General features: G+C 55.6%; 1 protein-coding gene across 9 annotated transcripts in view; it reads right to left on the bottom strand.

The window, feature by feature from the left end:
* Window positions 1-1706: 1706 nt before the first annotated feature.
* The window catches only part of ZNF618 (zinc finger protein 618), a 165237-nt gene continuing 151416 nt past the window's right edge, over window positions 1707-15527 (bottom strand). For 5 of the 9 annotated variants that reach the window (XM_037059104.1, XM_037059105.1, XM_037059111.1 and 2 more), the window contains 4 exons: window positions 14358-14402; window positions 13300-13377; window positions 9806-9907; window positions 1707-9193 (listed from right to left, as the gene is read on the bottom strand). In XM_037059104.1, the coding sequence (XP_036914999.1) occupies window positions 7677-9193; window positions 9806-9907; window positions 13300-13377; window positions 14358-14402 (1742 nt within the window). In that variant the 3' untranslated portion in view covers window positions 1707-7676. The remainder of the gene's footprint in view (window positions 9194-9805; window positions 9908-13299; window positions 13378-14357; window positions 14403-15527) is intronic. The other 4 variants (XM_037059107.1, XM_037059113.1, XM_037059109.1 and 1 more) reach the window with 1 other exon arrangement.

Here is a 15527-nt window from a genome sequence, read left to right as displayed (position 1 = left end):
GTGGAGAGAGGACTATTCAGAGAGACACATTTGGGGTCAGAGCCAGGACTAGTCTGGGCAGAAATGCGTGGGGTGCAGGCACAGGGGGAAGTGACAGACAGGCTCTCAGCCTGGACCCAACAAACGGCCGACACCTCGCTCCCACCCGCGCATGCCTTGCACACCGGAGCCACCCAGGGCAGTCTGAAGGTGCCCCTCTGCGGAGGGATCTTTGGCAGCCACCTGAAGACCAAAGGCTTAAAGCAGAGGGGGCAAGCTGCAGGTGTGCCGGGCAGCCGCTGGATGCAGTGTGGGGCTTAGAAGGTGTTTTCCACGGTTCTGAGCTCCCCGTTGAAAAACTGAACTTCCACACACAAGCCTGCATTTCTCAATTCTCTAGAAAAGTACCGTAAGTTTCAACAGCCCTGGGCCTGCACCCTGTCCACACCCCCAGCCCCACCCAGCCACTTGTCTCTGAGACACTTACCAAGACCTTCCCCACAAAAACTTCCCTTGGACCCCGATTTTATCCCTTGGGGGTGCAGTGGGGGGCGGGAGCACACCTGTGACCCCAGATCCGAGCTGTGGCATCCACCTCGGAAGGCCCAGACGCGTCCTCAGCAAGTGGGTGGCTGCGCTGAAGACTCTCCTCACCCAAGTGGTCACGCTCATGTCCCACACACAACAGACGTGGCTGGCTAACGCACATTCTATTTCAAACTTTCAAACCCACAGGCTGGGCCTCTAGCTGGTTGTGGGCTCTGGGCCGGGACCTTGTCTGTGATGCTCTGAGGTGTGGGAATTGTTGGCCACAGGAGGACCCTGTCTGCACTTCTGTTTGAGACCCACAGAAACCCCATGATTAAACTTCAGCTGCTCGCTGAGGGGTGCCCACCCAGTATACTGAACAGCAGGAGACGCCCACAGGAGGGTGGTTTGGAGGGCAGGGCTGGTGCCCTGCTCAAGCCTACCTGCCCCATCTTGAGTGCAATGTGATGGAATTTGTCCCCCAGACCCAAGCCTGGGTCTAGTGAGAGACAGGGATGCAGAGAGGCACTGGGGGCTGGCACCCCATTACCTGGACACATTGAATGGCGTCTGGCAGCACCAGGCCTGCTTTAGGAGGAGGGGCTGTCACCTCTCCCTCCTCATTCAGGCCACAGGGCGCCTTCCAGGGGCGTCTTCAGTCTGATGTGCCTTCGGCAGGACTCCAGCAAAGCATTGTCTGACATGTGAGGCGCTGGACCAGGCCTGCAGGGGGACGAGTCCACCAGGTCTGGTCCCTGCAGTTCACTGTGGAGGGCGTGCACAGCCACCACCAGGAACCTGGCAAAGCCACAGACACTCTTCCCCAGGAAACCGACATCACACACAAGAGGCACAGGAATGAGCACCAGGCAAGGTGGGCTTGGACGTGTCCCCCAGGCACTGGGTCTGTGGGACTTGAGTGATACCCTCCCTTTCTTCCACGGAACGACGACGCTCCAGGAGCCAGGCCTGTAGGGACCACGTCCGCCCTTGGCCGCATCCCGCCATCGCGTGTCAGGCACTGGCTGAGCTGCGTCCGGTGCAGGTAGGCAACTCTGACCTCAGTGTGCCCCTGGGGAGGGACTCTGGCTGTCACCCTCAGCGAGCCTGCTGGTCCATCTCTCCTCACCAGAAGGTGCTCCTAGCCGGATGTCATGGCCCAGCCCCAAACCCAAGAAATAACACCACGCACTGCCATCTTCCTAAAGGTCGTTTTATTGTAAAACCATAAATACAACACTGACATGAAATCATTTAAGCAACTGATCCTCTCTAACCATTAAAAGGGTGTCTTTTTGCCTTGGCATTGACCAACCGGGAAACAATGTTGCGAGAATTCATGGGGTAGAGGGGCTCTGAATTCTGGGCTGGGGCTTTTGGTGACTTGAGGAACCAAGTGGAACCTTCCTCTTCTCCCTGGGAATGTCCCACTTTTGGACAAGAACAGTTAAAAACAGCAACGTTTAAACAGCTCAGTTTTAAATTTTATTACTTTGTAAAAATCGTTCCTTCTTCCGTCCCTTTCCTCCATTTGACATCAGTAAAAGTTTGAAACACCACGAAATCCATTTGGCTGTAAATGGAGAAACGGTACCCAAACAAAGCAAAACAAAAAACCCGAAGGACAAACAGAAAACCCTTAAATAAACCCTCAAGTTCGGTCTCGGGGGCTCACACATCACACAAGAACCATCAACTTAACCCCCGCCCCCACAATGACTCTTTGCAGAGTTGCTGGATCCACACCGACGCGGGAGACCACAAACAACGCCTTCTCTTAATTAACACAGCAAGGGTGACACTAGGTAACTTTTTTTTTAATACAGTACATGGTACACAGGGTCCCAAGATGGCCCTGCACAAACCCCTCGTGGAGACTTGAGCCAAGCACTGGCTGTTTATAAAAATATTGTGTTGCTACAAAAGTATAAATTAATGCTACCGGTATTAAGAAATATTAAACACATAAAACTTATAAGGATTAAGAAAAATATTCATTAATACCTGTAGAAAACTCTGGCCTAAAAAAGATATTTTTTTGTGTTTGTTTTTTTTGTAAATTTTTTTTGTATTTTTTAAAGATGACTTTGAGTTTCTTGCACTCGAAGAGAGAGACACAGTCCAATGTGCCTATGGTATTGCCTAGAACGTCTTCACTACTGAGAAAGGATGGGGGGGTGCACGCACGTGGTTACGGAGCAGGGCGCGGAAGGGAGGGGCACCAAGGCTTTCTCAAGATTTACCTGATGTGAAAGAATCACCGATGTGAAGTTGTGCGGAAAAGAAGGTAGGATCAGAAGAGAACTGAAAATAATTTATACTTTTTAAAAAATATTTCGGCTTCAGGTGGTTGTACAAAGTGTTTTCCTGATGCTTGGGATCTGAATGGCCTGCTGGACGTGTGCCCAGTGGGTCCGAGCCTTCTGCCCCGCAGGTCCTTCTGTCTCCTGGCTGCTGAGTCAGCCCGGTGCCAGTCTACGAGCTCACTCACTGTCTGGGAACCCGGCCGCCCTGACTGGGCGGGAGGGAGAGCCCCTGGCAGGGGCTGGCTGGCACTGGGGTTGTGGGAGGAGTGCCTCCTTCCAGCTGGTCTCAGACCCCAAGGTCTCTGGCCAACCTGGGAAGTGCCACAAGGATCTCAGGCCCCTGAGGCTGCAGTCAAGGCTGGGTTGCGCCCCTGTAAGGAACTTTGGTTTGAAGAGTCAAGGTGCCCGGTGGGACGCATTAGATGGGTAGGACGCTCAGGGTCCTGATGCTGACACTCAACTGCAAACCTCACAGCTCTCTCTCAGTACAGGAGTTGAATCTTTAAAGCGACACCATGGTGATGGCAGTGGGGCCATGAATACAAACAGGATCTTCGCCCTCATTCAAGTGGGAGCAGGTGCTTTCTCACACAGAAACCCCAGGGCCCCTCTGGGAAAGACTGGCCTCTACCGACTATGATCCTCAGACCCAAATGAAAGCCAAAGAAAAACCACATCATCCTCCAGAAAACCCTGAAAAGGGGATACTGGGAGGGAAACATAAGGAGGAAAAACACCGTATCATTGGTTCACCATAACTGGCCTAGCAAACATTAGCCACAGTGAAGAGAGGGGCAGGCCCCACCCCAATTCTCCCACTGGCCCAGGTGGACACAGGGGGCTGGGGCAGGGCCAAGACAGGAGCCCCCTCCCCCCCGTGCTGTCTCCAGGGGACAGCCTGAGCCTTACTCGGCCTGTGGGTCCTGTCTGGGAGCAGCAGCCTGTCTGGGAGCCCTTCTTCAGGGACACCCCAGGGACACCGGCGCTGGCCAGTTCCCAAGGCAAGGGCATAGCTACAGACCCGCTCCAGCTCCTCCCAAGGCTGTCCACCGTGCCCTGTGCACTTCCTCTTCCTGTCTCTGCAAGCACACCCCTCATGACGACAATATCCAGGTCCTGTCCCCGCCTGGGCCATTTCTCACAGGGTCATCCTTCTCCATCCGCATCCTGGCTTCCTTTCGAACCCTGCTTGTGAATCTGTGGAGCCCAGAGGGTGTGCGCTGTATCCCTGACGTCTCCCCAGGTGTCCGCTCTCCAAGGAGCCTTGTCCAGGAGGAGGCGAGTGGCTTCCTGCAAGCACAGGGGACTCTGAAAGACAGAAGTTCGGCCTCACAGTGGAAAACATGCCATGTACCCTTTCTCTGGTATTTCTTGGAAGTGCAGGAAAGGACCAACTGAAGGAGAGAACTCCTGGTGGCCTCTGGGCCTGGTGTAAAGCAAATACTCCTCCCTGGAACTCTGGAGCCCCATAACTTCCCAATGTGCCATCAAACCCTTTCCCCAGCCAATAGCCACTCTCTGAATGCCAAGCACGAGGCTGTCAGGTGGGCTGGCTGACCTAGGCTCAGGGAGGGGAAAACGGTGCCTGGCCAGGGGCATCCACTCACGACACCTAGGATGGCACCATTGCTCTTGGTGGAGCTGGGACCCCTGGGCTACTCCCAGCCTGAGGGACCACCCACGAGGCATGGTCCCCGGCTTGAGTGGTAAAGCCAACTGATCTCAGATGAGGGGCCAAACCCCTGCAGTCTCCTCTTGGGTCTGTGTACGACAGAACAAAGACCCGTTCTGTCCTGGGAATCACATGGCTTGAGATGAGTCGTGTCCAAGTCAGCTGGCGAACACCTGGAGCCACCCAGAACGTGACAAAAATGGTTTCTGGTCATCAGCTGCCAAGGGCCTGTGGCGGAAAGCCCTAGCAGTCGTGGGAAGTAGGAAGCAGAAGACAAAACCCTTCCGCAGGACCGTGCCAGGCTGAGTGCCTGGTGATGCAGTGGAAGAGTCTACCTCAGTCCTTTGGCTGAACTAGAGTTGCAACAAGGTGGATATTGCTGTAAATCAGGGAGCCAGAGGCTGGGCCTGGGAGATCTTTGGGTTGTTAAGCTGCTGGCTAGGCAGACCCTGCGCTATGGGAACTGCCTGTGCGGCACAGTCTTTCCTGTGGGCAACACAAGTTTCTGAGGAGCCAGAGGTTTCGAGACTAATGGTACCTGCCACCTCGTTATGACGTTTGGCTGAGGCAGCCCTGAGAGACAGCTGTCAGAGTACCCAGTGGGATCGTGCCTGTCCTAGGACACCAAACCCATCCTAAGGACCCGTCCAAAGGTGGCATGGAAAAACAGAACAGGAGCTGACGCCCATGACTCAGAGACCTAGAACTGAAGTGAGACTTACTCACATTTCCATCCCGGAGGGCAGGCACCCCATGTCCCAAAGATTCACAATGCACATCTGGACGTGGTCTCTGATGGCTTTACAAGAAAATGAAATGCCTGTTTTCTAACTAACTGGCCCTCACACGGGGCGACACCAGCGCAGCTCTGCTCTAAGTAGAGAGAGGACAGGCTCCTAGGCTGGTCCCACCGACCACACAAAGGGAGCGGCTGGGGTCCTCCCGGTGTGGTTCAAGTGCCCGGCTTCGGACCCATCACCAGCAGCAAAGCACAGCTGGAAGGACCGTTAGCTGGAGGCATCTGTCACTCCCCCGCACCCCTGCAGCCACCTTCCGGAAGGCCCCCACGGGTCTGACCGAGATCTGCCGGTACCCTTTAGGAAGTGACATTAGGTGACTGTCCAGTGCAAACGGAGGATCTTCTGATGGCGCGACCCCAGCTGGAACTGTTGTAGAGGAAACTTCTCTGGGAGAGAAAGCGGCAGGGTGGCCACTGAGACCATGGCTTGCTGGAGAGAATGTGGAAACGGCCCACTTGAATGAATGCGCTGCAGCATGTCCCAGACTCGGGGCGCCAGTTCTCACGAGGCAGAGCGAGCGGGCTGGGCCCCCAGGGTCAGTTTTCTCACCAACGTCGCTTCCCAGCCTGCCACGGGCCGGGGGCAGAGGACTGTTGTACAGTGCTTTTTGTAGTCGAGGTATCTTGCAGTTGAGTAATGCTTTATTACTAGGAAGGGATGGTAAAATGTGCCTTCGTGAACGGCCCCCTGCAGTGGTGGTCTTCCTCAGCCTGAAGCCCACCGTGTGACCATCTCTGTGCCACAGCCATGGACACCGGAGGACGTGGGACCACCAGAGAGGTGGGGTTGCAGGGGCTGATCACTGATCCTGATGGAACCACCTCTGGGGGGAGGGGAGGGGCTGCCCTCAGCATTGGGACTGAGTGTATGGAAACTAAATTGCTCAAGGAGAGAAAAGCCCAAGGACATCTTTCACAGCATCAAGTTCAAGTGGCCCGGGTGCCATTCCACCCTCAAGACATCAATCATTTGGCCCACAAGGCACCATGCTCAACTATTGTCCTGGAGGGAGGGCAGGAGGCTGTGGGTCTGAGGTGTGACAGACATGAACAGGGACCAACTCAGGAGTCCCTGCTGAGCTGGAAGTGTCAGTGATGCGGTGAGTAGTGTAATGCACTCTGGGTATAGAAATCAGACATTCTCAGTACCAGACACAGCGAGCCAGGAGGGCGGGTCTTCCCCTCGCACTCGGGACTTCGAAGCCACGTGCTACCCTATGGCTTCCAGCGGACCCCACACCTGCGGAACCTGTGACTCCAACCCCACTCCTGGTCTCCGAACAGCACAGACAAGTTCACAGTCTTTGCTGTTCAAATACACGGAAACGGGACTGTACAGGGAAGGTTAATAAAAACCTTAGGAGAGAGAATATACCACTGAGATGAGCTAGTTTACAGTGTGACTTGAGGAACAAAAAGAGCAATTAAAAAAAAGACTTCAACATATAAGTTACAGACATTCAGTGCCTCCTAGGAGAGTCTAAATTAAATTTGAAAGAACAAAACAGACAAAAAAAAAAGTAAAAACTGGTAAAAAGTTAGGAGAAAATATTAAGGAGTGGAGACAGCATTAGTACTTCTCTGAAATATGTCTTTTTCTTTCTCTTACATTAAAAAGCCAAAAGTCAACTTTATATTCTTAGTCTCCTTTCCTGCTCTGGGGAGAGAGATAGGTGTGTTTCTAAGGCGGCCGCCCCGGACACCCAAAGTGTCTCCAAGGCGGCAGCTCAATGCCCTGAAGGTGAACGAGAACAAAGTCCAGTGCAGAAACTGTCCATCTGATGCAGTTTGGAGAGTCCATAGCAGGGCAGCCGGGGAGGGGAGGGGAGGGGCGGGGAGCATTAGGGGCAGGAGGGGCTGGGGGAGGGGTGTGAGGGAAAAGGGGGACCGCAGGGTGAGGGACAGAGAGCGTCAAGTCACTTCAGATCTCAGCTGCCTGAACATTTTGCAACATCAGCATTCTACCAATCTGCACACCTGAAAACGGAGTCTTAAAAGCCCCTCACTGAGAAAGGGAGGTGAAGCGTTTTCCCTCTTTCCCACTCAGCTTTCCTGACACGCCCAGTTTAATGCACACGTGCCCACGAGCAGGCGTGTGTGCATGCACCAGGGTAGTGTGTGTGTGCGCGCGTGCATGCACAAAGCTTCTGTGGCCACACAGATGAGCAGAGCCCCGAGGTACGTGCGCTTGGACACGCCCACACAGGTGCAGCTGTGTGCACGCGCACACACACACACACACACTGTAAAAAGCACTTAAGTTTCCAGGGGGCATTTATAATGAGGTCCACAGTGTTTAGAACTTAAATTCCTTTTCTTTGTTTGCGACAGTGTTGTGTATTTTTTTCCCCTACCCTTCTCTCCTCTTTTTCTTTTGTTCGGAAATAACATCTTAAAGCATGTTGGATTTCAGAAACATGAGTTTGTTCATATCTTCTGGACTGAGCAGTCGCCTCCTTTTGATTAGAAGGGCCTGTTCACACATATTCACACACCCGCTCCTGGCCCCCACGGCTGGAACGGCGAGGAGCCAGAAGGCGAGCTTGGCGAGTTTCGTGTGCTTTTGGGTAACGCACGACCAGTACTGGAAGAGATCAGGGGTGGCCTGGAAGAGGGGCTCCTGTAGGTAATCGTACACCTCGTTCTTCCCCAGCCGATCGTCTTCCTGAGCTGCAGGGTTCTCACCAGTGGTGGAGCGGGGCTTCTTGGCGGTGGGTTCAAAGTCAGCCTCCTCAGTCCAGGACTCCTTAACCTCGTTGATGAGCTCACACACCTTGCCGATGATTTCCTCATGCTGATAGGGCGGGACAGGCCGCAGCTTCTGCTGTGGGTCCAGGATCATGGCCACCTTATGCGCTGGGTGCACCTTGAAGTTCTCCTTGAGGGCTTCCAGGAAGAGGTGGCAGAGCTTGCTGACAGTGCCTGCGTCATTGGCCTTGGCCGTGAACAGCTTCTCCAGCCTGACGTAGGTGGGCAACACCAGCTGCAGGGTGGGCTGGCTCTCGTTGCTCAGCTCGATGACCGCCTGCTTCACCGGCGTCAGGATGGCCGCCAGGTTGCTGAGCAGGTGCTTGTTGAGGCTCTGGATGAGGTTCATCTTCTTGGCCCGGCTGTAGAACTCACAGATCTGCTCGTAGCGCTCGTGCACCAGCAGCAGCGAGTCCGTGACCGAGTTCCAGCAGGGCGGCGGCGAGGTCTCCTCCAGCGACCCGAAGGTCTCCTTTGCGAGGCCCGTGGAGCCCGCCAGGTCCTCGCACACGTTGAGCAGCTCGATGACCTCGTGCATGCTGCGGGCCTGCAGCGTCCGCTTGCTCAGCACGCTCTGCACCACTGAGTTCAAAGCACAGGCTGAGCAGCGGAGGCACATGCCAGCCTTGGAGAAGGCGGACGCACTCACCCGGCAGTCCGTCACGTACACTGTCCTGATCTCCGACATCACGAACTCGGACAGCACATTCTGCACCCAGTGGTGCACCAGGTCGCCGCTGTCGCGAATGTCCGCTCCCTTCACACCCAGCACATAGCTCTTGATGTGGTTGCCCTCAGCCTGGTAGGCAGTGAGGATGTAGCAGGAGTCGGGGCCGACACTCTGGGAGTGACAGGTGACGCCAATGCCCAAGCAGGCGTTGCTGCCCAAGGCACACGTCACCTTCACCTTCACCTGGTTGTACATGCGCGGCAGGTGCTTCAGCGCCAGCGTGTTGAAGTTGCCCAGGATCTCAGTGACCGAGAAGGCCCCGTATCGGGCACCACTATCCACCAGCGTCTGGGCCAGTTTCAGGAACTCCTTCCCGCTTACCACGCTCAGGGCACCCAGGTCGGCACACATCACCCGCAGCAGCCGCTCTGCGATGTTCTGCCGCTCCTTCTCGGGGATCATGCTGTTGGATGTCAAACCAGTGGTCGTGGCTGGCAGGGGACACAAGGAGAGATGTGATTAACCCTGGCATGTGAGGTTCCTTGGTCTGGCAGCAGCCTAATACTCTAAGCATCTAGTATGAGCAATTCTGAACCGACCTCATTGCATAGGTTTCCATGATTGTTAACTGACCGACTAGTAATGCCTGCCAGGGGCATGGGAATAGAACATAGTGGTGCGTGTGCAACATACTTGCTGCATGTGCCATTCACCTAGACTTTGGAAGTCACCTAGTCTAACCTCCTCCTCCTGATAGCAATGGCCTCTAATAAAGGGATCTCGAGTGAATAAAACATGTGAGGCCACGATGTCAGGCAAGAGCAGGCAAAAGAAATTGTGAGAGTGGATTCCAGTTCCCATTCTGTCACTCATCTGTGCTCCCTGACTACAAACGGATCATTTCCTCTCCCCGGGCCTTCTGCTGCCCTCCCATGAAGTCGTAATTCACACCAACAAGGTCGCAGGTGTGAAAGTGCTTTGGAAGCTGTTACACGTGGCTTCTGTGCCCATGGGAGGCACAGGTAATGGGATGAGGGGCGGAAGGAACACGCAGAGCAGGGTCTGGGGGTGCGTGGGGCAGGCCTCCAGGAGGAGAGACCTACTGTTGTTGGCGCTATTCCTCTGGGCCTGGGGTTTCCACTTCTCCTCCACAACAGCAGGTGGCGACCGGGACTGGTTGGAGGCGATGTTGTTCTCGTTGTCCGCTGCAGGCATAACAGGGGTAATACGTCACCCTAAAGCACAAGAGGCCTACGGACCACCAGACGAGAGCTGGAGTGAGGCGGGTGAAGGCAAACATGGCCTCTGGGACTGAGGCCCGGCTCCAAATCCTGGTTCCTCCTTAGGCACGAATTTTATGCTCGTAAGGCCTCATTTTCATCAAGGGGAGAAGGAAGTAATCACACAGATGTTAACACAATTGCTGGCAGCAGCAAGAGATAATACGGGAAAGAGCAGAGCACAGTGCCCAGGTGGACGTAAAGCTGGAGCAAAGGCTGTCTCCCAGGGAGGGACCCAGGCAGGCAGGAGAAAGTGGCAGTTTCTGGCAGGGGACAGAAAAAGAGGAGCCAGCTCTTGTCCGGTTTCATCCTAGAATGTGCCACAGCCCCGACTACGTCACGCGTCATCTCCAGAACTCGCATCCGGCCCGTGGAGAGCACGGGTCAGCCCCCTTTATAGGTGAGAAGACTCAGGTTCTGAGAAGGAAAGTGGTTCTGAGAGCTTAGAAATTAGGCGTGGCCTTTCCAAAGTCCTCGAACTGTAAATGCCGATCTGCCTGCTGCCTGGGGGTCCCCACGCCTCTCCTGACTGGGGTCCTCCACAGTGCCCTTTTAAAAGGGCCTGGGAGGAATGATCTGAGGGGACCCCACCTTACCTATCTGTTTATCCACTGAAGAGGGCGGTTACCAAGAGGGTCTTCTGGATCCTGGCCTACCACTGTGACTGCAAAGCCTTGGGCCAATGGCACAGCCATTTTGTGCCTCAGTTTCCTTATCTGTAAAGTGGTGCTGACATGAACACAACTCAGAGGGCCATCTGAGAGTCAACTGAGCTGATGCATCTAAGATCCTCAGACTGCGTCCTGGCACCAAGGAGGAGCTGCAACCACGTCTGTAGCGGCACTACTTTGCACCAGTGATTTCCTTCTCTGAGCCTCAGTTTCCTCATCTGTACAGTGGGATAATCTCAGCTCGATGACAGGCCTGTTCAGGAGGTCAGATGGGATAACCACACCTGGCACGAACTGCTCACTCTCCGAACGCTGGCTGGCGGTCTCAGCATCGTCACCGCCAACACAGGCCCCTGGACTGTTACGAGAGGCGAGGCAGGGTTTCCCACAGCACAGAGAGGGAGTTTATTAGCGGGCATCACCCTGTGCCAGTAAGCAGCCTCTTAACGAGATTGGTGTTACTCGAGGCTGATCCCCTTATCAGCAGCGCTGTGAACTGCGCAGATCATGACGTTTAATTTCTCTGTATGGAGTGAATCCTTTAATCCCAACTCAGCCCCGGCTGGGCATCTGCCTGGCTCTGCGCTGGATTGTCTCCCACATTCTCTGCCTGCACTGGACCAGAACAAAGCAGCCCAAAGCTCTTCATGGAAAACAAGGGGAGATGCTCCAGGGAGGTGGGGCCACCAGGAGGTGCAGCCTTCATTTGCATTTTAATGGCCTCTGCCCTACTGCCTGAGGGAGGTGGAAGCCCAGGCACCCAGACTCTTCCCTAATTGGCCGACGCTTCCTGAAGCTGGTGGAGCAGCAGGTGCAGGGCTGGGGGTTTGGGGGAGGTGAGAGGGAGCTGGGTGGTGGGTGTTTCGGGCAGCGGTCCCTGAGCTGCCAGCCTTCCACCTGCTGTCACGATGCCTCACGAGGTCAAGTCTAAATGTCCCATGCTGGCATTCCAGGCCTTCCCTGGTGCAGGGTGATGGCTGGCAAAGGCAAGTGCGTGGTGTGATAAGGGAAAAGGAGTCCTCAGGTGTGAGAAGGGCAGCTGGATATGGCAGGTTTATGTGCCCTTGTGTTAGTGACGGAGACGCTCAGAGCAGGGGACAAAGTTTCCCGCCCATGGTCACAGACCATGGAGGCACACCAGAGCATGGGGCTCACGTCTTAGCGGCCAACCAACTCTGTCCTGATTTTAACAAGTCCATTAGAAATAAATGATAGGCTTCTCCAAACCCTGTAAACTGGTGCCTAGTGTACACCACACACCCAGTAAATACATGCTGAATGAATGGATGAAAGGATGAATGGATGGATGAATGGATGGATGGATGAATGAGTGCCTAGTCCTGTACTACTCTGTGCTGGTCAGGCCGGACCTGGCAGACAACGTGAGATTTGAAACCTAAGAGAGATCCAAGCAGTAACAGTCAAAGCAGCAGGAACAGCAGCAGCTACCATTACTGAATCACCATACCGGTCTCACACCATTAATTTCCAATGCCTCCAGGGATTACTGAGGGGGGTGTCAGGGGCAGCTAGCTGCCTCCCCCAGATTCCTGCATCCCTTCCCTGGGTCGTGGCTCCGGGCACTTTTCCTGCCCCTGGAATCTGAGCATCTGTGACACATGTCACTTGTCATTTGAAGTGGTAGAGAAGGAAGCACGCTTCTCCCCCTGCTCCCCAGTCAAAGGGAGAGGGTTCCGAAGACCCGGGGGAGGGTGGAGCCACACCAGGAAGGAGCCTGGGTCCCTGATTCGTCATGTGGAAAGCCACCCGGCTGGGCCACTCGGAGTGTTAGGAGTGTTAGTCGGTGAGGGAGCTGAGAAATATGTGTTTACAGTAAACACTGGGAACTGGGCATTCATCTGTTACAGCAAATGGCGTCTCCTTGGCTGACACAGAAAGGAGGCTCGCAGTGGAGTGCTGCTGGGACGAAACCCGAGATCAGAGGTATCGGTCTGAGGCAGAGAGCTCCAGAGTGAGGGTGTTAACCCTGCAAGCTGCCCAGACGGCAGAACAGGCATACGAAGGCTGTCTGGACAGCAGGCTACTCCCTCCAGCTCCGCAGCAGCACCTCTCCAGCCTGGTCCCTGGGCTAGAGCAGCGGCACAGCTGAGGACTCTTCAGAAAAGCAAGTCCTCGGTCCCGCCACCCTGGACCAGACGTACATTATCCAAAAGTCGGGCTGGGCCGTAGACACCTGTGCATTCCCCAGCCCTCCTGGCGGGTGACTGACACCTCTGTGCCCAGACGGGGCACAGTGCCAGCTGGCCCAGCTCAGGCCTCCCCTGCTCGCTTCTCCTGCCTCTGCTTACCCTGATTTCAAACCACGCTCAGCGTGCCCCTTCGTGTCTCTTTCCTGGTCAGCTCCTCTTTGGCCTTTCGGCTCAGGCCAGGAGCCAGGACCTTCTAGAAGCCTTCTTCAGCTCTGTGCCCACTCTCTGTGCTCCCCTTGAGGCTGCTGTGCCCCCTGAGAACACACAGCCCCCCACCTCATGTTATAATGGATCGACTGGGGCTCCCTGAGGGCAGATCCCATGTTCTGTGACCCTTTCCTGGGAAGGCGTGGCCTTCCCTGGGTCCCTCAGGCTGGCTCTGCCACCTCTGCCTTTGCAGGGCTGAGGCAGGGTGGGGTGGGCTGCCGGCGCTCACCTGCATGGGACTGCATGTGCTCCAGCAGGTTGTTGTAGAACTGGAACTGGATCCCGCAGGCGCCGCACGTGTAGGGTTCTGCAGGGAGAGAGGAAGTTGCCGTTGAGGGGCAGAATGACCCCGGACGCCTTCCCTGCTGGGCTGTGGGCAGATTTGGAACTGGGAACCCCCACACACACTGGGGCGCTGGGCCCGGCGTGACCTGCCCCTGTCCCTAACTAGTGAGGGGGAGGCTCAGGGCCGGACGGATCGATGGAGACAGGGGGACGTGCAGATAGAGAGACCGTCTGATGCAGTCAGGCAGCCATTTATTGAGTGCTTACTGTGTGCCAGGCACTGTTCTGGGCACTGGGGATGGGCTGGAGGAGGGACCGGGCGCTCCCTCGGGCAGAGACCGTGTCTTACGGGTTCCACAGCCCATCTGTCTGCCTGTGGAAGCACACGGACGTCACTGTTTGCTGAGGGAACCAATGAATGTATGAGTGAACCCAAAACAAGGACGCAGAGGAAAGGCAAGGAAGAAGAAGCAAGAGAACAGAGTCAGACATGGAGAAAGCCACAGAAAGCAAGAAGCAGGGTAAGATGCAGAGAAGAGGAGAGGCAGAGGGTGGAGGGAAAGGAGGGTCAGAGGGTACAGGACCAGGAGGGAGCGTGCCGGTGGGCCTTTACTTCTCGTCTCTGTCCCCAGTAAATGAGTGAGTGCCTAGCAGAGATGAGGGAGAAGAAGAGGGGTGCACAGGAGAAAAAGGTGGAGGAAGAGGATGGCTGACACGGGGCTCAGAGGCAGTATCCTGAGGTTGCTGTGGTGAGCAGGAACGGGGAGGTCTGTGTTCCTGCCAGGGCCAAGGGCAGAGGCAGGCTGCCACTGTTAGGGCTCGGCCTCCTGCCCCATCCAAACTCCTCCACCCACCAGCGCTGGACCCTCCTCCTGCCCTGCCTGCCTGGGAGGGTGGCCCAAGGTCAGGGGCTCTGGGGAGGCCCTGAGAGCGTGTGGCCACTGTGTCCACTCCCTGCCCTGCCTTGCCCTCTCCAGCCCCCCCGGTGGGACCATCACTTACTCTGTAGGAGAGGGAAAGTATTGGAAATCAGGGGACTTGCAGTTTCTGCAAAAGAGAAACAGTTTAGCTAAGCCTCATCCAGTTCCGGTGCTCTGAGATGACTGTCACTACTTCCGTGTTTAAGTGGTGAGCCAGATGGGACCCTCTGAGGAGGGGGGCACCTGAGCCAGACTCAAAAACCTGGGTGGGCCTGGGACACTGGGCTGGGCAAGATCGGCCGGGGCCATCCCTCTAGGACACACTCACCTCTCAAAACCTGAGCCCACAGAGTCTAATGAGAAATGGCCATGTGGGGAGGGGGCTGCCTGCTTCGCTTCTAGGTCCTGGCACTGAATGGGAGCGTCTGGCAGAGAGCAGACAACAGCAGAGCAGCCACAGCGAGGGCTGTGCTTCCAACGAGGGCTGTGCTTCCAATGGCTTCTGCCTGCTGGGGCTCGCCCCACCCCTCCTGGTGTTTGTTGTTGGGGAGCCTCAGCAGGAGGCAGCAGAGTGGGGCTGGATGCATGAGGCTGGAATTCTGGCTCCACCATGTACAAGTTGGGGACCTGGGCCCACAAGATGCTGCTCCTGAGCCTGTTTTCTTACCCCCCAAATAAACGTAACACTGACCTGACCCTCCTCCCGGGGCTGGGTAAAAATGAAAACAAATAAGACACAAACAGCTTTGAACACATGCAAGGCACATAGTAAGCGCTCAGTAAGTGGCAGCTGCCCTCGACACTGTGGGTTCCCAATTCGGAGTACCAGCTCTGGGGGAAGGAGAGGCGGGGGTGCAGCCTGGCCGGCTGGGCAAAGGCTCCAGGAGACCGCAGTTCCAGTCCTGACCCTGCTTGTTCCCGCGTGGCCTAGAGCAAACTCCTCTTGGAGATGCTGTTGGATTACATGTTTCAAAAGCGTGAAGGAGCGTGGAAAAGTCAGTGTGCTCTCCACAGTTTAGGGGATCGTGTCAACTTTCTTGGGGCTCCCATAGCCTACCTCACTCCCTTGCTCAGGGCTCCATCAAACCACTTGACTTACTTAAAAAAACAAGAAAAAAACCCCCAAACACCGCACCACGTGAGTGGGTACGGAATCTGTGCAGGATGCTCGCCGAACATTTCGCCAGCACAGGGCCAGGTCCGCTGCTTCCACTTCGCAGCGGAGGAGAGATGAAAAGGCTGGCCCACGGCG

Source organism: Sturnira hondurensis, unplaced genomic scaffold, assembly GCF_014824575.4.
Source record: "Sturnira hondurensis isolate 20B ecotype Veracruz unplaced genomic scaffold, ASM1482457v3 Scaffold0010448, whole genome shotgun sequence".
NCBI lineage: Eukaryota > Metazoa > Chordata > Mammalia > Chiroptera > Phyllostomidae > Sturnira > Sturnira hondurensis.
This window is presented reverse-complemented; position numbering and strand designations above follow the sequence as displayed.